This window comes from Pseudorasbora parva, chromosome 13, assembly GCF_024679245.1.
Source record: "Pseudorasbora parva isolate DD20220531a chromosome 13, ASM2467924v1, whole genome shotgun sequence".
In the NCBI taxonomy this organism is placed as follows: Eukaryota; Metazoa; Chordata; class Actinopteri; order Cypriniformes; family Gobionidae; genus Pseudorasbora; species Pseudorasbora parva.
This window is the reverse complement of record NC_090184.1, coordinates 42,518,136-42,543,510: the sequence shown is the minus strand read 5'-3', so window position 1 is coordinate 42,543,510 and position 25,375 is coordinate 42,518,136. Positions and strand designations below refer to the sequence as shown.

General features: G+C 38.7%; 1 protein-coding gene across 2 annotated transcripts in view; it reads right to left on the bottom strand.

Moving 5' to 3' along the window:
• Positions 1-15,550, bottom strand: part of bicdl1 (BICD family like cargo adaptor 1) — a 66,351-nt gene extending 50,801 nt beyond the window's left edge. For both annotated transcript variants that reach the window (XM_067414493.1, XM_067414494.1), the window contains exons 1-2: positions 14,729-15,550; positions 9,270-9,485 (exon numbers count right to left, since the gene is read on the bottom strand). In XM_067414493.1, coding sequence (XP_067270594.1) covers positions 9,270-9,485; positions 14,729-15,124 — 612 coding nt within the window. In that variant the 5' untranslated portion in view covers positions 15,125-15,550. The remainder of the gene's footprint in view (positions 1-9,269; positions 9,486-14,728) is intronic.
• Between the last annotated feature and the right edge of the window lie 9,825 nt (positions 15,551-25,375).

Below are 25,375 nucleotides of genomic sequence, written 5' to 3'. Positions count from 1 at the left end.
GGGCGTGTTTCAACTCAAACCAGGAAAGACCTTAATTGGATAGACCTTCAACCAATCAGAGCAACGAAGCAACACATTACGTTAGTTGTTAAACGTCAACAGAGCTCAACTGCACTGTGTTGCCAAGTCTGCGTTTTTTCCGCTGGTTGTTTTCTATGTCCGCTTGTTGAAATGACTATTATGTGAAATATAGACCCATGAGTGTGAATTTTAGCAGGCAACCTTGCCAAAATAACACACATTTGACCCCCAAACACCTTTTTTTTCGGAGAACCCCTCGAGAAGCTATTGTTTAGGGCTAGTAGTTGGCGGGTTTTGTTGTAAAAACTTGGCAACCCTGTCTGCACACGCGCTGAAATCAGGCTGGAATAAACAATCTTTGCTGGTGTTGTAAAAAAATAAAATAATTTATTGATACACAGAGTACTTACCCAACATGATCATCATTTTTGAGAGAAACTGTGAAGGTGATGCAGATACAAACAAGCTCTCCGTTTAGGATTTGAACAAATATAATCCAAGCCCCTTTGAAGACGTGATGATTACGTTACTGTTTATCATCTGTCCGTCATCGTCTAAAGCCCGCCCTGATGATTTCATTGGTCCAAACAGTTTCTGTTCGGAGATAATCACTCCTTTATGGAGCAAGGCCAGACCGAATTGCCCGACCTAAAAATGTTGTGGGCGGGGCTAAGTTCGGCTGGCTTCCAGGCTGTGCCCACAGCAATATTCTGCTTTTTGTTGTAAATAACTAGTGTTGTCTAAGCATCACTGCTGATAGTGATGTGATCAAGTCTCTAACATGAAGGCCCACTCCCAATTCTATTTTATACCCCTTCCCCTTGTCCCTTGAAAGAAAGTGGCAAGGGGTAATGGTGAAAATATTTTATTTTTTAATATTAATATTTTTTAATATTAATATTTTTTTTGTTTTTTTTACAGAAACATGACCGTAAATATTAACACATTTTAATTTTGAACCTGTTTTAATTACTCCATTTTAATTACATTTTAATAATCAAAAAGCAAGTCTAATTAATTGATTTAAAAACAACAACAATTTATTATTATTTTTATTTCTATGAAATGTTTTTTGTTTTCCTAGAAATTTTGTGATGAATATAAAATAAATTCTGGCAATCAAATGTAGGCATAAATTTAATCTATATTTTAATCATATGAAATTAAACTATGTGCTACATAACAGTAGCCTAGAAATCTAGACGCACCCTAGCGGCAGCAAATCTAATCTGCCGCGAGTGTCGTCTAGCAACTCTCAATACCCTTCTGAGCTGTAAACGCCAAACTCTTGCCGGACCAATCACATCGTGTTTAGAGTCGGTGGGCGGGGCCATAATGACGCCAGAGTTGCGCTCGTGCTTCTAGTAAACACAGAGGCTGGAGAACGGCGTCTTTCGACCGCGACTCTGGAAGACTTGGAGTTAAGCTTTTCTCTGAGAAAAGAACAAAGAACGGCACTGAAGTCATTCTTAAAAAGGGAAGATGTGTTCAGAGTTTAGCCGACCGGATACGGCGAATTATTAATCTGTCAACAAGCTCCGCTTCCCCTTCGTTGCTCTGGTTGGTTGTAGCGCTATCCTATCGCGTGCAGAGGGAGTTTGAAAGACAACCGTTTATCCGCCCCTCGGATTGAGCTGTCAATGGTGAGTTTCCAGACCAAACATCTTGATGTGGGTGTGGCTTGTCAGGCTAGCATAACAGTGCTTTACTGTTAAAATTTAGCTTTAATGGTAACTGTTTAGTAGTAGTATTTTGAGACGAGACTGTAATATATTTCTGTCACAAATTCAAGTTAAACAAACTTTTGTTTGTGAAACCATTCATTCACACAGAGCCATGCATAGCATGGATTCATATTTAAATAGTCTTGCATTTTAATATTCACAGACACTAGTCCATATCACGATTTGATTTAAGTGTACTGACCTGCTTTTTATTAATTCATCAAAAGTTTGATAAATTCCATTAGATTTTGCATCATACAGTAAATTCCGTCCATGTATTCCGCGTTGTGTAAATCATAGGCCCTACATGTTGCTGGTGTATGCAGGGACATTTCTCATACCCCTTCATTTGACGTGGGTTCCCAAAAAATCTTGGTATGAAGTGCTATCGGGGCCTTCCCCTATGGGGGTACAATTGTTGCATTATTCCAATTTAGCCGTTATCTGATTGGCTTAAGTAGACGGTGGGTGGAGTCTACCGATTTGTGGATTTGTGTGAGTTTAGACACTAGAAATGTTTTAAAATCCACGTGCTGTGATTTACAAATGTGCAAGAAGAGATCCACCAATGCAGAGGAAGCGAATCACAAATGAATGCAAGGCCGAGTTGTGTTTGTGACATAAAAACGCAAGTTTTTTTCCACAAATGTCATTGTATTTATTTGTGAATCCAATTCATTTTTGTGAAACTCCTGCATATATTTGTGAATCTCATTCTATTTATTAGTGAATTTATGTAATTTCTTGAATCTCTTTGCATTTATTTGCGGATAACAATCTATTGGTTTGGAATAACACAACAATTCTACCCCCAAATTCCCCCTACCCCTCCAACCAAAAGAGAATCGAGACACCCCTACCCCTCCACATATAAACGGGATTGGGCCTAAGTATTCATTAGTATTATGCATTATCCTCTGCTTTGTCCTGCATTGTCCTTTTCACACTAGACAGGAAGAAACCACCTAGCAACCACCCAGAACAACCTAGCAACTCCATAGCAACACCCTGGCAACACCCCAGCATATAATGGCAGTGAGTTTTGCATTACTCAAAAGTCTAGTTTACTGTAGTTTTAATTGTTTCTTGACTCGACTCAGCAGGGTTAACCGTAGAGATTGTATCAGCGCTCCTGCTGTCTGACCCCAAGACCTGTTACTGATGTTATTTCGCCATTTGTTTCCAATTCAGCCTCCAGTGAACATATAATCAATGGGATCATTTATACAATCACCCCATCTTGATAATGAAATGTAGGTTTGTTTTGTTCAGTGTCCATCTCCCCTCACCCTCCCTCTCTCTCTAAACCTTTGTAATGTAATTAGTGAAATGCGTCTCACTGATCAGATTAGGCTGCTGGGGTTCTGGCTTTTTTGACAACCCCCTGCTTCCAGGACTGGCAGACAGACGTGTGTGTGTGTGTGTGTGTGTGTGTGTGTGTGTGTGTGTGTGTGTGTGTGTGTGTGTGTGTGTGTGTGTGTGTGTGTGTGTGTGTGTGTGTGTGTGTGTGTGTGTGTGTGTGTGTGTGTGTGTGTGTGTGCATGTGTGTGTGTGTGTGTGTGTCTGTGTGTGTCTGTGTGTGCAACAGAAAGCATCTGTCCAACACAACAACAGAGTATGTTCAGTACACTAAACATTTATGCTGTCTGTATTAGCTAGGCTTTACCTACTTAATAATAATAATTCATTACATTTATATATACATTCATTATATTTATAAGCTCTACTTCATTATCTAGATAAGTTGTCACTGTCCCTTCAGAAGAAAAGATTTGATTTATATGTGAGCTGTGTCTCAGAGGTGTTTCAGGTCCATTAGTTAACATGAGTTATTGCACTAACTAACAATGGGCAATATATTTGTTACAGTATTTATTAATCTATACAACTCTTTATTGTTAGTTCATTAGCTATTCAATGAACAGCACTTTGGGCAGTGAAGCTGAATTTAAATGTGCTTTATAAATAACATTTCCTTCCTTCCTTCCTTCCTTCCTTCCTTCCTTCCTTCCTTCCTTCCTTCCTTCCTTCCTTCCTTCCTTCCTTCCTTCCTTCCGCTCAGGTCCATCCTTCCTTCCTTCCTTCCTTCCTTCCTTCCTTCCTTCCTTCCTTCCTTCCTTCCTTCCTTCCGCTCAGGTCCTTCCTTCCTTCCCTCCTTCCTTCCTTCCTTCCTTCCTTCCTTCCTTCCTTCCTTCCTTCCTTCCGCTCAGGTCCTTCCTTCCTTCCTTCCTTCCTTCCTTCCTTCCTTCCTTCCTTCCTTCCTTCCTTCCTTCCTTCCTTCCGCTCAGGTCCAACCTTCCTTCCTTCCTTCCTTCCTTCCTTCCTTCCTTCCTTCCTTCCTTCCTTCCTTCCTTCCTTCCTTCCTTCCTTCCGCTCAGGTCCAACCTTCCTTCCTTCCTTCCTTCCTTCCGCTCAGGTCCTTCCTTCCTTCCTTCCTTCCTTCCTTCCTTCCTTCCTTCCTTCCTTCCTTCCTTCCTTCCTTCCTTCCTTCCTTCCTTCCGCTCAGGTCCAACCTTCCTTCCTTCCTTCCTTCCTTCCGCTCAGGTCCTTCCTTCCTTCCTTCCTTCCTTCCTTCCTTCCTTCCTTCCTTCCTTCCTTCCTTCCTTCCTTCCTTCCTTCCTTCCTTCCTTCCTTCCTTCCTTCCGCTCAGGTCCATCCTTCCTTCCTTCCTTCCTTCCTTCCTTCCTTCCTTCCTTCCTTCCTTCCTTCCTTCCTTCCTTCCTTCCTTCCGCTCAGGTCCATCCTTCCTTCCTTCCTTCCTTCCGCTCAGGTCCATCCTTCCTTCCTTCCTTCCTTCCGCTCAGGTCCATCCTTCCTTCCTTCCTTCCTTCCTTCCGCTCAGGTCCATCCTTCCTTCCTTTCTTCCGTCCTTCCGCTCAGGTCCATCCTTCCTTCCTTCCTTCCTTCCTTCCGCTCAGGTCCATCCTTCCTTCCTTCCTTCCTTCCTTCCTTCCTTCCTTCCTTCCTTCCTTTCTTCCTTCCGTCCTTCCGCTCAGGTCCATCCTTCCTTCCTTCCTTCCTTCCTTCCTTCCTTCCTTCCTTCCTTCCTTCCTTCCTTCCTTCCTTCCTTCCTTCCTTCCGCTCAGGTCCATCCTTCCTTCCTTCCGCTCAGGTCCATCCTTCCTTCCTTCCGCTCAGGTCCATCCTTCCTTCCTTTCTTCCGTCCTTTCGTCCAGCCGTCCAGGTTCATCAAATAATTTCAACAGAAATAGCATTTGAATTAAAATATCACAGAGAGGCATGAACGATCTTCCGTCCTCCATACGCACGACAGAATCACTCGCTTCATTCAAAAGACAGGTAAAAACTCATCTCTTCCCTGAGCAATTAATCTTATCATAAAAAAACTCTTCCTCCTCTATTTCTCTTTTCTTCTTCCCTTTTTCTGGTTTTTGCTACTCTGAGCGGTATACAAATCTTGGTATTTAGGGCACTTTTTGCATTTCTTTGCTTCTTCTTGATGGATCGCTTCCTGTACTCTTGAGTTGTAAGTCGCTTTGGATAAAAGCGTCTGCTAAATGCATAAATGTAAATGTAAATATGTTTTAGTAAATGTTGAAATAAACGTTAAGACAAATACATAATTTGGAAGTATGTTCCATTGTTAGTTCATGTTAACTAATGTAGTGTTTAATGTAAGTAAAAGTTCCTTGAGAGAAATATTTAAAAATGCAATTGTTGCATTCAATAAAATAGCTATTTTGAGAGCATATTTTTTTATATTGAAACTCTTCTTTCTCAGGAGAAACTTCTACTGTAAGAAGCAGGAGCTTTCTTCAGTAAATCTCAGTGTTGTCTTCGAGAAATGATCAAGATCTCCTCCAATCAGGTTGTTCTTGTAAATGTAACAGCACACAGTTCTTGCTGTCCTCTCTTGCTCTACCTAATGCTGTCCGTAAAGAAAAGAGGATCTGGATTAAACCCTAATCCCACCTGAGTACGTCCATGACTCACTCTGCCTTATGTCACTTCCTGTTGCCTGTCCCACAGAAGGAAGGTCATCTGAGTCTGCAGCCATAGATCCATTTGCAGATTTGTCGAGCCCATCTAGTAATCTCATATTCAGATCCTCTTTCTTGCCTCAGAGAGCATTACCATCACAGCCAACTAGCTGCTGATCTTAATTACTAAAAAAATTAAAACACCAGAGGAACTAGTACAAGATAACCTGCAAACCTTGACCCCTTACTACAAGAAATATTTTATTATTTTACTCCGTTTATATTGTGATATGTAGTCAAAATTTGGCTAGTTAGTTCTAGTAGTAAGTAGTCTCAATTGACAATCATTTATAATGTGGTGTATTTTGAGGTTTTTGCCAGGTAATCATTGATAACAAACCATAATAAAATTTGCGTTACTTAAAATAGCATACTTTTTACACACATCAGTTATGGTAATCGGAAGCTCAAGCATGCTTACTTGACATGCGAGAGACAATGAGGTTCATTCTCGTGTTACGCATCACGTTTGAGCTTCAGCGAGAACCAATGAGGTTCGTTCTCGTGTTACGCAGCACGTTTGAGCTTCAGCGAGAACCAATGAGGTTCATTCTCGAGTTACGCAGCACGTTTAAGCTTCAGCGAGAGCCAATGAGGTTCATTCTCGAGGTTCTCATTTGAGCTTCTTTTAACTTTTAAAAATGAACTAATATAGTTCCTGGTGTAAACAACCCTTTATTCTCTTTTCATTTTTTCTGAGATCATGTTCTGGTTTTGCTGGTGTTATTGCCCTCAGCTGGAATCCCCTTGTGCTGCCAGTCTTGATTAGTTTATCATCATCAATTCTTCTGCCATTATGTGTGTCCATTAATAGAACCACATGTGGTAATAACAGGACATGTGTGTATTGTGTTTGTGTGTGTCGGAGGGAATGAAATTGACTCGGACTGACAGCATTAATGAGACCTGAGTGTGAGTGTTATGGACAGCTGGAGGAAATCTGAATGTGAAGAACATAAACATCAGTCTGTCAGGGCCGGGGGACGCTGGTGTTTAGATACAGGAAGAGATTGTTGTCTGACCTCTGCTGTGTCATTGCCACAACACCACAGCCATCCTGGGGCAAAATCAATGAGACTCAATGACAATTCAAATGAGTCTGTGAGCAAGAGCTGCACGAACAACCTGCCATTACTGAAGCACAAACTAAACTCAATGTGGCATTTAACCTGCAGATCTCAATTTCCTGCCAAATCAATCAACCCCAGTTTCCCATCATTACCCAGTCACTGATATAAAATAAGTAACCGTAATTTCTCAGAAGGCAATCATTTTAAATTTCATCATGTTTCGACTTTAGCCAGTGTGATGCAAAAGACAAATGGAACAATGTAAATCCTATTTATCGTATGTATCAAAATGTTAAGCAGTGAAATGTTTATATTCTTAATTTTGAGTATTTTCCCTTCATCCAGGCGCATAATGCACAGGGCAAAGATGTGTTTGCACCAAAATAACATGATTTTAATGTTGACATCAAAGGATTTGATAAGCATTTTTACTCCATTTAAAAAATATTTTTAACAAACTAATATTTGTATTTAAATATTTTATCCTACCTATGCATAATTATATGGATAATTCCACTGAATTATTTATGTGGCATTTAACCTGCCACATAAAAACATTGTATTGTATTTAAATTTAGCATTGTTTGTAGCATTATTTGTAATCAATAATGATTAAAAATCAACCATCTGGGAATTACTGTATTGAACTAGCATAACTATTAAATTTTGCAATACAAATGGTTTTAAAGCCATTTTTAAAGCCAGAAAATGCCTGTTTCAGATATTACAATAAAGTAACCCGGTGACCTATGACACGTATACAGTATGAAAATGCGTTCTCTCACACAATACATATTACCAAACCGATTTTGTCAACAACAAAAATCAGGTGCAACGGTTTCAAACCTGCAAAAAACATCCCAAGCCACAAAATGGTGTGTATTTTGTATTTATTTTTAATCTGGCTCATTCATTGCATGACCGCAATTTTAAGATGCACTGCTATGAAATGTCCTGTGCATCCTCAAGGACGCCCTGCTGGACTATGAAACGGGTAGATTGCTTATTTTTTTAAACTGAATGGAGTGTAGTGTAATTTTGATGAGTTTGCGTATGGTAGTGACTCAGGAAGGTGAGGGAACACCCTGTGTGCCGGAGCCATGAAATGTATTCATAGTGTGCATGTTTTTTTTTTCACCTGCCTTGGATTTCCAGCCACCATAATCAATATTTCAGTTCAAAGCATGAGCAGAATAATAATTCTGGCTTTTTATGAGAACCCAGCTTTATCTATGTGGTTTTTAGACGGTGATTTTCTGGATTAATTTCCATAAGGAGCGAGCGCCCATTCAGCCAAATACCTCTGGATTGTCTCTCTCATTTACATTTAGTAAACGGTTTTATCCAAATCTATTTGAAAAAATAGTTTGTTATTAGTTCATCTTAACTCAGGTCCATTAAATATTAACAAAGACAACTTTCGATTGTAATAATATATTAGTAAATGTAGAAATTAATTAACTGAGATTAATGAATGCTTTAAAAAATATGCTTTTTCGAATATTACCTTTCATGTATTGGGTAAGATAGCGGTTTGTGAACGTAAAATGTCTGCAATTGAGATATGGTTATGGCCGTTTGGTTTCTGAGATGCTCTTTAAGCAGTTGTCCAATCAGAGCAGACCATTCACAACAGACTGAGATATTTGACCAATCAGAGCAGAGTTGGCCAATCAGAACAGAAAGAGCATCTGACTAATCAGAGCAGAGCAGACCAATCACAACAACCTGGGTCATCTGACCAATCAGTGCCGGAGTCTCACTTATACCCCTTTTCCACCAAGGCAGTGCTGGTGCTAGTTCGGAGCCAGAGCCCAGCTTCAAATCGCTTCTTTAGAGCCGCTTACGTCAGTCGCTGGGGGCGGGGTCAACAAGATGAACACAGACTTGAGATCCGCCATTTTTTAAAGAGCAGCTAATGGAGCTAACAGCTACTGCTCGTTTGTAATCTCCGTCTATACAAATAACTGCGAACTGCATGAATGTGTTGGATTCGCTGTGTTCTGATGCCGATGATTTCCGATGTTGTAAAGCCATGTGACTCAATAGTAACACAAGGTTCGCCATTGTTGATGGAAGGCTTGTTCAAGATGCTGTGCAGTCCAATCGCCGTATGAGATCAAAGTATAGTGAGAACATACGACTCCTTATGCTTCTGAATCGCTCACGATGTATTTTGATATCATACGTGGATCGGTCTGTGCAGCACTGATGCATTAGAACATGCCTGGTGTGTGTGTGTGTGTTTGTGTTTCCCGCTGCCTTGCTAGCGTTGCTGAGAAAGATGAGACGTATACAGTAACGTAAGACCTGGCTCTCTGGTGGCTCTCAGCATATTGAAAAGCCAAACCGGTTCTTAGAAGGCTTGTCATTTGAACCAACTCTGAACTGGCACTAGCACTGGCTCTGAACTAGCACCCGGTTCATTCTGGTGGAAAAGGGGTAACACTCACCCTGCTGAGCTGCTCCAGCAGTCGATGGTTCTGCTCGGACAGCTCGCTGATGGCTCGGCTCTTGTCGCGGTCGGCCTCACGCAGCTGCACCTGATGCCTCTCCAGCTCCCCCTGCAGGTGTTGCACATCTGTCTCCAGCTCGGCCACTCGGCCTTCCCACTCGCCCTCGCGGCTCTCCAGACGACGACGCAGCTCGTGCTTTTCCTGCTCCAGGAGCTGGAAGAGAAACAGGGTAATTGACATATATACAGAATGAAGTGCTTTTTAAAGGAACTGCATGTAAGAAATATATTTTAATTAATCATAAAATGGCCCTGATATGTCCCTAGACATTAAGAAATCATGTTCATTTCAAATACTTCTATCACTGACAACAGTAGTCCGGCCAGGATATTGTCATTTAAAAGTTGTCATTGCAGCCCTCAACTGATGATGATGTTGTCATGTTGTGTTTTGGCCTGAAGCTCCGCCCTCCACCTATCGACCAATCACGAAGTCAGTAGTGTTTCTGCATCCAGGTTGCCAGATCTGCTCTAGTTAACACAGCTGCAGATCTACAAATGTTCCTGCTGATCCTGCAGCCAATCTTTAGTTTAGTTTAGAGGTTTATTTATCCCCTTGGGGCAATTAGTTTAGACTATCATGGTGCTTCACATTTAACACTAACACATATACATTCAAACATTCAAAACACAGAAAAAAAAAATAAAATAAAATAATAATAATAATAATAAATAAATAAATCAACCAAATTTGTTACATAAACGAACCGCCTCAGGCACAAAAGTAAATTTATAATGATTTGTCGAACATTTAATTGTCCTTAAACGCCGCCCCAGAGGCATCCACTCAAAGTCCAAATGCAACGGGTGTGTGCTGTATCCCATTATTTTGTGCGCCATTCTCCGCACTTGCTGTTCATAGTACAATGTGAGGCTTGGTAAGGGAACTCCCGTAATTTTTGAGCACATAATGACAATACCTTGTAGACCTGGCAATATCTGGCAACCTCGAGTCAGGGGGAGGGGGAGGGGGATACACCTGCAGTACCAGTTCTAGCCGCAATCTTACAAACACTTCCTTTAAATTCCAGTTCAGCTCATGAATTTGAGGATGAACTTATCACTGGAGTTGCCAAAGTTTGCCAGCTTAGATCAACTCTTTGAAAGATATAGAATCTTAATAGCAACAACAACAACAAAAAAATAGTAAGGCAATAAAACTGTGATACACTGCGATGCACAAGTTTAGGGTCAGTATGATTTGATTTATTTTTTAAAGAAATTAGTTTTTTTTTATTAAGCAAGGATGCATTAAAGCAATCAAAAGTGACAGTAAAGACGTTTATAATGTTACAAAATATTTCAATTTTAAATAAAATCTAAAATTCCTAAGAAAAATGCACAAACTTTTTTCAACATTGATAATAATCATAAATGTTTCTTTAGCAGCAAATCATCATATGAGAGTGATTTCTGAAGGGTCATGTGACACTGAAGACTGGAGTAATGATGCTGAACATTCAGCTTTGATCACAGAAATAAATTACACTTTTCTATATTCATATAGATATATATTTCACAATATTACTGTTTTTATTGTATTTTTAATTAAATAAATGCAGCCTTGGTGAGCAGAATAGACCTCTTTAAAAAACGTTAAAATACATTACCAACCCCAAACTTTTGTATATATTGAAATTTTCTTTTGGACAGAGAAATTCTAATTAAACTTATATTCATCTGTGTATTATATACAGCTAGCCTTGAAATCTAGACGCACCCTAGCGGCAGCAAATTTAATTTGCCCGCAAGTGTCGTCTAGGAACTCTCAATTCCTATCTGAGCTGTGTTCCTCAAAATCTGGACGGCCCAATCACATCATGTATAGAGTCGGTGGGCGGGGCCATAATGACGACGGCCGAGTTGCGCTTGCGTGCTTCTAGTAAACACACAAACTGGCAAACGGCGGTCTTTCGAATCAGCTTTGACCGCGACTCTGGAAGACTTGGAGTTAAGCTTTTCTCTGAGAAAAGAACAAAGAACGGCACTGAAGTCATTCTTAAAAAGGGAAGATGTGTTCGGAGTTTTGCCGACCGGATACGGCCAATGTTTAATCTATCAGCGAGCTCTGTTTAACCTTCGTTGCTCTGGTTGGTTGTAGCGCTATCCTATCGCGTGCAGAGGGAGTTTGAAAGACAACCGTTTATCCGCCCCTCAGATTGAGCTGTCAATGGTGAGTTTCCAGACCAAACATCTTGATGTGGGTCTGGCTTGTCAGGCTAATATACAGCAGTATCAGTTCTAACTTTGGTAAGCTATTGTGATAATACTTTAAATAACCCCGACCCTAAATGAACATTATGTGATTGGTCGCCTGACTCGTCTGACATGTTGGTCTCTTCCTGTCTAATTGGGCGAGAAGGGTCTGACTGCAGAGCCGCAGAGACACACTTTTACCCCAACGTAGTTTTGGCCACCCATGCGCATTTCTTTGATAGTTTTTCATGATTTCACGATTTACCACGTTCTAGCGTGATTTACCATAGTTTATCATAATTTACCACTTTCACAATTTACCCCCTTCCGTCATGATTTACCATTATTAACCATGTTCTAGCATGATGAGGGGTTTAAGTCCAAGATGTGAACTGGGCAGGAGACAATTGCATGGAGAACTGCCAGAAATCTGTCGAGTGTCTGGCCCTCAGACGGCTGAAGGGAGCCAAAGCACATCAGCTTAGCTTGCAGCATCGCTGAAAACACCATCAAAGCCCATATAGATCAGAACAAGTTCAACGTCGCCACACAGTCCACATTTAGTGACAGTAAACACTCCTCAGAGTGTCTTGAGCCTGTATGGATGCCCTTAGGGTTTCCATGATGCCATCCAACCTTAATAGGCATGCCGTAGCTATCATGTATAAAAGAGATAATAATGAGTCTTTAAAAACATTCGCTTGTAAGATTGATTTATGCATATATATGTGCAAGGTGGAGTTGGAGTTCAGCATGAGGAATAATGGCACAGCGTGAGACTAAATGTGTTCAAGTCATTGAAATGATTTACTCCATCATGCTCTTAATATTATGATGCATCTTGATTGATAATTTAAAACGCAAACTGACTGCATACCCATGTAATCAAGACATGCATAAGAAATCAATCACAGCACTAATTACACTTAAAAATAAATTGGTTACACTTTATTTTAAGGTGGCGTACAGTAGCTGCATTGTAATTACTCAACTAAGTACTGAGTAATATTAATTAACACCATGTACTTACAATAGAGTTGGAGTTTGGTTATGCATAATTTACTTATTAATATAGTAAATGTACTAATGTGTGACTACTTCTATTTTCAGTTGATTCAGTCCTCTTCCCAGCATGCACTGGGACATAAACACATGTTCTATGGTGGCATTTGACAGTTTTATTAACATTTGTAGTCATGTTTAACACATCTTCTTTCATGTGCTAAATGTTGAGGTCTGTGTAGGAATAATTTTGAACACTTTCTATTACAGTGTCAGTATATTTTATTACAGTAAAATTATATTACAGTAAAATTTACGTTAAAAAAAACCGGCAGCTATGGTTGCCAGAACTTTACCGTAAAAAATGTGGTAGCAATATTTAAGGTTTTACGGGACAGCACTTATATTACTGTCTGTTTTACAGTTCAAAACCATATCATTTAAAGGTTTGTATTGTAATAATTACGTGTAAACTGTAAAAATGTAATAAACATTAATTATTAACAACATTAGTTTTAACACAAAACCTTAATGTGCATAACTGATTAGAAAAAAATAAGTTATTTAAATGAAAATACATCAAATGTGAAGTGCCACACAGGGAATTCTGGGAATGTTAATTTACGTTGTTTTTTTTACTGTAAATTACACAATGAAGTTCTTTTTCACTTCCAAAAACTGTAAATTTAATTTTTGACTAAAATTTGACAGTAAAATGACATTAAATGTGAGGTTAGATCTATTACAGTTATTGACCGTATATATTATGGACACTTGTTTTCACCGTAGCATTTTTACAGTCTTTTACCGTTAAAATAACAATAATTTTTACAGTGATAAATTATGCATAATTACATGCAACTATTCCCAAACCAAACCCTGATCCAGACCCTACATAAGTACAAGTAGTTAATTAATATTACTCAGTACTTAAGTGTAACCCTTTATTTTAAGGTGGCATAGTTACATTGTATTTACTAAGCACTCAGTAATATGAAATAACTACATGTAAAGTTACAGTTAGGGTTTGGTTTAGGGTTAGTTGTATGTATTTATGCATAATTTTCTGTTATTACTATAGTAAGTACATGTAGTAATGTATAACTATGTCACCTTAAAATAAAGTTATCAATAAATGTACTTGATTATTGATATTTGGGGGGTTACTTTTCATTTTCTCTAATGATTGGCACCTTCCTAGCATGCACTGGGACTTGAAAACTTACTATGGTTGCATTTGACGGTTTTATTCACATTTGTGGTCATGTTTACAGTAGTAACTTATTGCCAGTGAGTTCAGGAGGAGTTTGTTTTGGTTGCACTAGTCGTGTTTCATGTACCAAATCTTCAGGTCCGTGTGGGAATAATTGGTAACACTTTATTTTACAGTGTCATTTGTTCCATATGTTACAGCTACTATAATAATAACTATAAATTATGCCTGATCACATGCAACACTTCCCAAACCTTAATCCTAAGTATATATTTATATTACTCAGTACTTAAATATGTTACTACAGTGTAAGAAAGACACCTTAAAATAAAGGGTAACACTTTATTTTAGTGTCCTTGTTACATGTACTAGAGTAATAACAGTAAATGATGCATAAATACATGCAAATAACCCTTAACCTAATCCTACCCAAACCCTATAGTATATAATTAATACGTATTACTTAGTACTTGAATATATAATTACACTGTAATAAATACACCACTAAAGTGTAACCAAGAAAACTAAACACACTTAGTGGCAGAACTTGTGGCATGTCAACCTTAAGTTCAAGATATATAAATGATGCATAATTACACGCAACTATCCCCAAACCTTAATCCCAACCCTACATATTACTCAGTACTTAAATGTATAATTACAGTGTAACAACGACACCTTAAAATAAAGTGGATTACAGTTTATTTTAAGGTGTCATTGTTAGTGTAATTATAGTACTTTATATTTACATGTACTTACTATAGGGTTTGGTTAAGGGTTAGTTGCATGTAATTATGCATAATTTACTGTTATTACTATGGTACATATGTAACAAGGGCACTGTAAAATAAAGTGTAACCCAGAAAACTAAACAACTTAGAGGAAGAAGTTATGGCATGTCAACCTGACTTAAGTTCAAGATATTTTTGTTAATGAAAAACTGTTGGGCATTATATAGACTCAAGAGGGGTTTTAGAGCTCCTCACCTCCAGTTTGTCGTTTAAATCCTTGGTTATTTTGTCATATTGCTTTGTGAGGTCTTGGTTTCTTTCAAGTAGAGCTTTGCCCAGTTTAGCAGCGAGGACCAAGTCCTTATCTTTCTGCCGGAAGAGCGACAGTAGATCAGAGTCCTGTCCGCTCACAGGTGTCTCTGAGGCGGCTACCTCGAGATCCTCCTCCCGTTCCCCGGTGAGCATGGCCAGCTCCTCCTCCAAAGCCATGCCGAGCCCCCCGGGCGCGGTGTGTAGCAGCTTGAGGGTCTGATAATCCCCGGTGTCTGGCGAGCTTTGGCGGCGGGAATCGAGCGCTCGTTCCATGCGGTCGCTGTCCAGCTGCGGTGGTGCTGAAATCGCGCTGCGCAGATCGAGGCAGGACGCGGACATCGCCGGAAACACGACAGATCGAGCGCGTTAGACCCGGTGAACCCGCTTTAGTCCTGGGTCCGGGTGACCTGTTTGGCTCTGGGTCGATGATAACGCCATGGGAATGGGTAAATCGTATCCAGCGTGGTTAAATGAGCTTAATCTGGCGTCTTGCCTCAACGTTTTCCGTGACAATCAATCGATCATTTATCCCAATAAAATCCATCAAGCCCTGCGAATCTGTTTAAAACACTCAAGTGGCGTCTGGTCTTCACGTTAACCCCCTTTATGGTCACCGTCCAGTCGTTGTGTCCACTCCAGAGCACCGGGGTCCCGGTTATTCCCCATTATCGTCGCCCCTCGCTCACATCCCCGGCCTATACGACACACAAATACACGAATTGCTCTCGCGCGCGAGCCTCCTCCCAACCTCTCTCTCTCTCTCTCTCTCTCTCTCTCTCTCTCTCTCTGCGTCCGTGACGTCAGCTGATCAACCTGCTCCTCGTAGTCGCCCATTGGTCGATTGCGATAACGCCATATGCTATAGAAGAACTGGGTGAAAGACATATGAATGTTGCTGCTGATGGTGTGTTGGGGAACACAGTATGTTCTGGATGGTTAATGACTTCTCTTAGAATAAACACACACACACACACGGGACATTCCATAGGCGTAATGGTTTTTATACTGTACAAAGTACCGTATTTTCTATCGCCTTGCATTGCCCCTACAACTATAAACCCCCTCCCCCCACCCCCAAACACACACACACGCATATAGTGTTTCCATGTTTTATGGGGACTTTCCATAGGCGTAATGGGTTTTATACTGTACAAACCGTATTTTCTATCACACTGCCCCTAAACCTACCCATCACAGGAAACATTCTGCATTTTTACTTTCTAAAAAACTCATCCTGTATGATTTATAAGCATTTTGAAAAGTGGGGACACGTGTAATGTCCTCATATTTCACCCTCTCCTTGTAATACCCATGTCATTATACACATTTGTGTCCTCATGTTTCACAAAAACATGCCACACACACACACAGTTCATTTATGTGTGAAATTAGTATATTCCAGGTTAATAATTGTATAACTTTTTACATATTTTTTTTCTTGTTGCTTTTATCTGTGTGGCTGAACTTCTTTTTGGTCCAGTTTGTGTTGTTTGTTTATTTGCTAATGTTGAGTGTCACCATTGTTGTGTCTTGTATGTCGAGTATTGATGTCTGTGCATCATTAGATGAAGGAAGAAAAAAAATCTTCATATCACCTTTCAAAGCTAAATCTCAGCAACTGATTTACTATTGTGAAATATTCATCACCAACAATTATGAATATGAAATAAGATATTGGTCACTCTTTATGCTGAAATAATAATAATAATAATCAGGGACGTGCACAGGATTTTTGAGGGGCAGTTGCTCTGACCTAAAAAAGGGACCCCCCCCCACCCCCAACCGAAACACCCCACCCCACCCCCCACCCCCCATGATCTGTCCAATTACATATTATTGTTATTGCCATTATCATTATTATTTCAATGCCCCCTAGTGGTATTTATGTTCTGCTCAGGAAAAATATTATAGGTGGGGCTATTTTTTTGCAGGGGGTCTGGGGGTTTCTCCCCCAAGAATTTTTTTTATTTCGTAGATGTGATTTCCTGCATTTTGGTGCGTTTGAGGCCATTTCCCTTGCCTATACCAATAAAGAACTCAAACCAGTCAATATCAATAGTCTAATAAAAAAAGACAATATTAATTTAACTGCCATCAACAGTTTATGATCGTCCATTTGTTATACCTTTCCGACAACGTTAAGTCTCACCCGACAACGGCGACAATCTCCTTCTAGTGCCGCTCATGCTGGCTCAGCCAAGGCGGTTAGAAGGATTTTGGGGGCCCCAAGCAAAATGGACATGGCTAACTTTCTACAGATAAACGGGTAATGATTAAAAAATGTTTGTAAAACTTTAAGAAACCATTTTAAAACATCTATAAACATTACATAGATAGACAGACCAAATATTCCTAACACTTTGTTAAGGGTTACTAGTTGGTTTGTAAACTGTCTATAAACATTATCTGGATGGTTATTATGAAGTTGCAACAGATGAATATAATACCTGTTAAATAGTTAATAAACAGTAACAGTAAAACGTGTGGGTTGTCCTGATACTGTACTTCAAAATGCAACAGTGTAAAAATTGCCACACAGAATAAAGTAACTGTTCAAGATCCATTGGTAACTTATAAAAATAATATCATATTTGCATAAACTGTACTACCATATATCCCGACACTAGCACATTAAGATAAGCTATGAAAAAAATCATGTTCCTCTGCCTCTTTCTGGTTAAATAATGTTTATAATAATAGTTAATGCTATATTAACTATTCCAGGTTATTTATGCATAGCATAAAAATAGTTAGTATAGCATGCTATGCCACTTTCATCAAAACCTATTACAAAGCTATAGCAATTTTATGTCATTAAATACGACAAACAGTTATTCTGGAACAGATCTGCGTCTTCCTTATCCCGTTAAAAAAACATTTTACAGTAAGTAACCATATTCCATCCGTTCGAAAAAAAAGTTGCACTAACTGTTCGTTACAAGCAGCATTTGCCAGGCAGGTAACGTTAGCTAACATAAACATATTTTTGCTAGCCTACCTGCTGCAAAATTACACCATTTTTGTACAAATAAAGCTATTTTATATAGTGTAATTTATCACTTACCACTATCTTGTTTTTTCTCTTTTTTCTTTTCTGGCTTCCTAAAGCATAATTCCGCTTCATGATCGCCGAGGAGGTTTTGTATTTTGCCGGCAATAGGGATAGCGTGGTTGGGTGGCTGTTGTCAGCGACGACTGAGAGGGCCCCCTCGAGGGGGATTCCGATAACAGTGTCATTGCACTTTACTGCATTGACTATCAAAGGGGCGCTCAAGCAGTTTGTCGTTGCATTTTATTCTTAACCTGTCGCTGTCTTGAGGCCCCAGGCCAGCTCGGTGCCCCAAGCAATTGCTTGACTTTCACTTTCGGACGGGTACCCGAATATGGAAGTGAACGAGGCTTTGCGATTTTTTTTTTTTTTTTGTATCTTGGCCTACGTGAAATTCTGCATCCATTGTACGGTTTTTTTTTATTTATTTTTTTCCACCTCGGAAGGGCAACGTGAGTCGAGAAGGGCATATGGGCAGTTGCCCGGGCAACCTGAGCAACCCCCCTGTGCACGTCCCTGATAATAATAGTTAATAATAATAATAATAATAATAATAATAGTATAGTTTTATCCAATTAGCTTATTTTAGTTCTATCTTTTCATTGTTTTAACAGATGTTTTCATTTGTCACACTTGAATACACATTTGAATATGAATATACAAGGTTTAAGATGTAACACCAACCATCATGGTGACTTCAAAACAATTACAGTACTAAACAATATAATTTTCAATATAATTTCTAACAAAATAACAGTGGAATGGTCAAAGGCAACTTTAATGTGAATTTACAGTAAAACAGAGCAGTACTTTATTGTGATGTCAGCATCATTTTGCTGTTGTTTAAAGGAGCACTCCATTTTAAAAAAAAGAAAAAGAAAAAAAAGTCTCATTTTCCAAGTCCAAATCCATTCAGCCAATCTCTGTATCTGGCGGTAGCACTTTTAGCATAGCTTAGCATAAATCATTGAATCAGATTAGACCATTAGCATCGCTCTCAAAAATGACCAAAGACTTACTTTTTTCAAAGATAATATTTTTCCAATTTAAAACATTACTATTCTGTAATTACATCGTGTACTATTACCAACGGAAAATTAAAAGTTTAGATTTTTAGACTGATTATAGACTATTCTCTCATTGCTGCCATGCCATGGGTGCAGAAGCGCAGTGATATTACGCAGAAAACAGTACCTAGCTATATCGCTCCAAAAAAAATTGTGTTTTTCATTTTCCGTTGGTCTTAGTACACGATATAACTACAGAAGAGTCAAGTTTTAAATAGGAAAATATAGCGAAAGTATTTGGTCATTTTTGAGTGCGATGCTAATGGTCTAATCTGATGCAATAATGTATGCTAAGCTATAGGCCTGGGAAAAATACTCACCGCAACATGAGTAACGTTAACTTGTGTGTGAAACAGCGACATATATTACCATATCCCTCCATCTTGCAACGGGTTCGTTAATTTTTTTAATAGACGCCTAACATTATTGTAAAATTAGCGTTAATAAACAGCGACCTCGCGCTTCCCTGAAATAATAATATCACGCTTAGTCTCGATTAGCTCGTCTCCTTCTAAACACAGCTGTCTTAATGTTATTGATATTAACATTAACATAATTAACACTGACAAGGGAATAAAGGGAGACTGTAACTTAATTAGTTTAAAAACCTAGAAAAATCAACTCAACACGGCTTTCTGAACCAACGGCTGACGAAGCCTCCTACAGCAATACTTTTAACTTACAGTAAGTAAATATTATCCATTTTTCTTCTAGTATCACTATTTAACATTAATTTTAACAGAATATTAACTGATGGTACTACATATTTCAGCAATAAAAATGTAAAAACTTAACTTACCTGATGGCTTGAACGGGCCGAAATGGCGGACCCCTCAGTTTGAAAAATTAACCGTCTCAAGGGGGTCATCTTCGCCGATCCACCAATAGGAATTCAAGCAAGGATGACGCAACACATACGTCACTACTTGCATTTTTACGATTATTTTTTTTAATGCCCTCTTTGGGTTAGATTAAACCACTCTACAAAATAAATAAAACACCTGCTTAGTTTATTTATTTTACAAAATTATTCGTTAAAAAGCCAAACTATAATGTAGTAGGAAATATTTTCATGCTAATGTACAAAATTGCATTAAAAAGCTCAAATCATACATTTGATTCATGCATATTAAAATTTGTTGACTCTTGTTTTTGACTACAGCAGTCATTCTTTGTGAATGTGTTGTGTAGACCTATAATTATTAATCTTACGTTTAGCCTACACTTCAAGGTAGGAAAGGTAGGAATTGGTAAAAAAACTTTTTTTTCCAAGCTTGTTTAAACTTTCTTTATATATCAATACATAATAAAAATGTAAGTACTCTGAAAAAGAAAGTATAAAAATTGAGTGTCTGTAGGCCTCTCACGACTGTTTTAAAGACAGCTCATTATTTCCACCTTCTCCCTTCTGGGCTCTTTCCAAAGCCACGCCCCCAAAACACATGAATGCGCCTCACCGACCAATCAGCTGGAAGACGCATTATTGACCTGAGAGGAGCGTGTGCATGTAGTCACATCATGTCAGAATCACATGTAATAAAAAATCTCACTTTATCAGTATGAATATAAACAAATAAGATGTCTTTTAGTACTCACTATCAAGCTAGAATGGTAAAGTTTAAAATATATTTTTGTTTGATTTGGTAATGAGCTAGTTATATTTACAAGGCAAAGAAAACGGGTAGCATCATGCTTTTTCAATAACATCAGTTATACTGTGATGAAGATGAATTTCAGGTAAGATTCATAACATATACTGTGTTCTGCATGTAAGAGTTTCCATGATGAAAGCATTGTTGATTAGCAGTAGCTAAAGCTAACTTAGCTCTAATAAAAATTCCTGGATGCGGTGTACTAGCTTTAACACAGGCATTTTGTTATCTAAAGTTAATTTTGCGAAATTCAACACAACAGTGATCAACTTGAGCTAAGCATATTGAGTATTTATCATCTCTACTAATGGCTAAGTGTATAATATTGTAACTTTATGCTAAGTAATGTTATTAGCTATACTGAAAGATGACCTCAAAAAGCTCAAAGTGAAAGATGACCTGTCCAGCAGAAATACAGCCAGCAATGAGTCGTTTTTCAGGTCCCTCAGTTCTCACCATCGTTGAAAAGCCACGCAGATATTTACTCGCGTTTGATTTCTTTGTTTATCCAAAGACTTTCTGTGCATTGCCTTTTCTCGTACTGTCTTCCTTTTTTGCATTGCTTGCCTTCGCTGACTGTAAAGCCCTGCACTGTGAATTTTGAATGCTCTTTCTCTGCCATTATTTCGCCGAGGTTTCGTGCCTCTTGAACTGCTCGAATCAAACGAGCGCGCGCACGTGGGCAGATCCTGTAGCGAAAGCGGTGGTCGCCATGGTAGCGAGAGAGAGTGACAGTCGCCCCAGCCAATCATTTGTTTCGTCCCGAACGAAAATAATGAGCGGTTTTTATTGCAGATTAAAATGTCTAGAGTCATTTGGTTTTTATACTCTCCTTTTCAGAGAACTTACATTTTAATTATGCGTTGACATATAAAGAAAGTTTAAACAAATTTGGTCAAAAGTGTTTTAGATCAGTCCGTCCCCTACCTTTCAGTCATGAATTATAGAACCGTTTTAATAAAAAAGGGTTCTTTGCTCTTCAAGGGTTCTACATATAACCATTTTTTTGTAAAAGGTTCTATTGGCCAAATATAGAACCGGGTTCTAGAACCTCAAGGAACCCTTTTTTAGAATGCTAAAAGTGCTATCGCCCAGGGCCGGCGCTAGCCATTTGGGTGCCCTAAGCACAAATGCTTGGCGGTGCCCCCTCCCCTCCCCAACCAACCACCCACCAAAGAAATAACTACCATTCAGAATTTCTTATTTAGGTTCTCTTTACTTCCAAAATAACTGCTGCAAATGAATAATTGGAACTGAACAATGTAAACACAGAAAGTTAAAAGTGCAAAAAATGTTTAGTGCAAATAGTATGAATTTTATGAAGTATGAATTTTAAAGTGCACATTTTAAACTGCTAATCACCATGCATAACTGCACAGTAGAAATTACTCAACAGAGGGACTACATCTCTATAAAGAGACCATTCTGCTATTCTATAGAACTATATTAAACACTACCATCAGTTTTCAGAGGCCCTACAGAGGCACACGTCTGCATTTCCTAGCTGCAAAATCAGCTTCAGGTCATCATATGACCGTTTCTGAGCCACGTCCCCATTGATAACCACAAGACAAAATATTCAGGGATTCTACTGAAAACCAGAGGGAGACTGGCACAGAGATTCACCTTTTTCTCGACTAATTTGGTCTAGGCCTATGTTTTGAAGTACTTAAATTGTCTGGTTGAAATTGGTTGCAATCACTATGGCACATCCAGTTAGAATGCAATAAGGACTCTTATGTTTCTTCTGTAACATTTATTCTCCACCATAACTCAGGGCAAGTTTGTGGTTCTGAAAATATACATACAAATTGGTAAATAACAATATACAAAAGGATACCAATAGCAGTACACATGAATAATGTGTAATTATGATAAATGGACAAATAACAGTACAAAGTACTAAACTGTTACACATGCAATGAAATCCGAATTTACTAGCCTATATATTGTCATGTAGGCTAGGCTTATTTATCATCATGTAAGAATCCTGTTCTGAGCGGGGCTCGAACTCGCGGCCGTAACGTCATTAGCGCCATTCCGTCTGCCTTTATGTAAACAACATAACGGTGCATTTACGGCATACACATTTAGCTCGCGAATGTACAACAAAGCTTATAGCACTCATGGTAAATATATGTAAACATGTCTTGTAATTAATTATAGTACAGAGGAATACTCGTTCTCCATCAGAATTGTCTATGCACGATTGCGATAAGGATCTATGCTACTAATACTTTCAGTTCGCGGTAAACTATTTTTCACTCAACAGGAACAACACATGAATATATATGAGAAATAACCATAAACATTGGAACTTTAGTTTACTTTACTTACTTTTAACTACACGCACAAACTCGATAATAATCTCTGGAGAAACTCGTAGCTCCGCACTCGAAGCTTCCAGATGAAGCACTTCCTCTTTGAGAGGAGTTGTCTACAGGTGCCGCCAACATTCTATTTGTAATTTAAGCTGCCAGTCAGAAACTCACCAATAATCGTACTTATGTACACATGACAGTCCTTCATAACAGCCTATATTACTTTTGTATTGCTTTTGTATATTAACATGCTTTTAGAAATATTTTATTTGTTATTTATACTAGTAGCCTATTGTGATGATTTTTTCACGACTCAGATTTTTTGGTGCCCCCCCAAGCACTTGGTGCCCTACGCGCAGTGCGTGATGTGCGTGTGCGGCGCGCCGGCCCTGCTATCGCCAGATACAGAGATCGGCTGAATGGATTCAAAAACGGTAAAACTCAACTGTTTAACTCTAAGGGACAAAAAAACCTAGCATGCATTAATTTCACTGTAAATTTCTGACTTCTGTAATTTATTAATAATACTCTTTAAGCCTGTAAATTCCTGTAAATTCCTCTGTGTGTGTGTGTGTGTGTGTGTGTGTGTGTGTGTGTGTGTGTGTGTGTGTGTGTGTGTGTGTGTGTGTGTGTGTGCCTGTTTATGTGGTTTATGAGGGCACAAATTTGTATAACTACATGGGTATTACACTGGTATTACACTATAAATGTGGTTTATGAGGACATATCAAATGTCCTCATAATTCAAATGGCCTTAAAAACATACTAAATGATGTTTTTTGAGAAAGTAAAAATGCAGAATGTTTCCTGTGATGGGTAGGTTTAGGGATAGGGGCAGTGTAAGGGGATAGAAAATACGGTTTGTACAGTATGAAAACCATTACGCCTATGGAGAGTCCCTGTAAACCACATAGACCAACATGTGTGTGTGTGTGTGTGTGTGTGTGTGTGTGTGTGTGTGTGTGTGTGTGTGTGTGTGTGTGTGTGTGTATACATATACATACAAAGGATGTCTTATATCTTTATTACAGCAATGAGAATAAAAAAAAAATTGTTACAATGAGTGAGACTGCAAACAATCTCAAAAATAAATGGTTTTTTTGTTGTTTTTTTTTGTTTTTGGTGGAGTATGACAATATGATGCAGTAATTCATGAAATTAGAAGCTAATTATCTTTTAGGTCTCTTGAAGGAATATCAATGAAAGTAATTCCCAAAGACATTGAGTTATTCTATTTTATGTATTTTTTATTTAGATATTTATTTATTGCCGGATTACATTTGAGTTCAGATAGTTTCAGACTTTGTTTGACCACTGTATACAAATGTGCTAAATAACAGGAATGTAATTATCATGACAGCTGCACACACACACACACACACTGACACACACACACACACACACACACACACACACATTGTGTTTAGAAAGGGTTTGACCTCATTATTATACAGTGGAGTTTCATACAAACACCAGATTACAAACGTTCAGATTACTAGTAAAAACATTCCCCAACAGCAGCAGCAGCAGCAGCACATCTGTACTGTCGGGAAAACAGGATTCCCAGTGATGCAATCTGCTAATACGGATCACATTTAATCTCATCTCGCAATATTGACCACAATCATCACAGTAGTGTGAGACATGCTTCAGTGCTTCAAGCTAAAGCACTTTTCTAATGGTCCAGTGCTCCTCCTGCAGCATGTGATGATGAATGCGTTTCAGAGAGAGAGGAGACATACAGGAAAGAATGAGGGATTATTGAGCAACAAAGACTGTACTTGTGGAGCATAATATTGACACACAATGGAAAGTGGGTCACTGTCATTCCAGAGCACAACCCCAATCACTGTCGGCTCATTTACTGGAGCATGAGTGGCAGAAAACAACATGTTTGGAGGAGCAGGAGCTTCAGGGGATTGAGGCTGCCTTTGTAATCCTTGTGATTAAAACGCAGTGGCTCTTCAACACACGCTTCTAAATCAATCTGCTGCTTTTGTTAAAGTCAGCATGAAACAGAAGTTGCGATAGTCTTTTCTTTCCTGGCTATGTGTCTGAGTGAAACTGCTTCTCAAATCAGAACTAATGTAGGGCGGGGCTTGATTTTGTTTGTGAGGAATTGATTGGCTGGTTGTGGTTTGCTATTGGTGGAGCTCATGTGAGTGACACACTGTAAAAAAGTGCGTAAAAATAGGGCACGATGTACTGTATAAATATGAAGGAATTTTCTATATTATTATTTTACAGGTGTTTTACCTGTAGCCAATTTTGAATTACACATTGCATTAGTTTGTGTTTTACAGGTTAGTGGAAATTTCCATAAAATTACTGGATAATGTGCTGGCAGAAAATTATGCATTGATGCCAATGCAAGAGGGAGAGGAAGTTATTTTGATTAAAGATTAAATAAATCAAAAATTATGATTTGCATAGATAATACTGCAATATTCCATAAAAGCAAGAATTTTTTACAAGTTTTAATGCTCCGCAAAATCGCATGT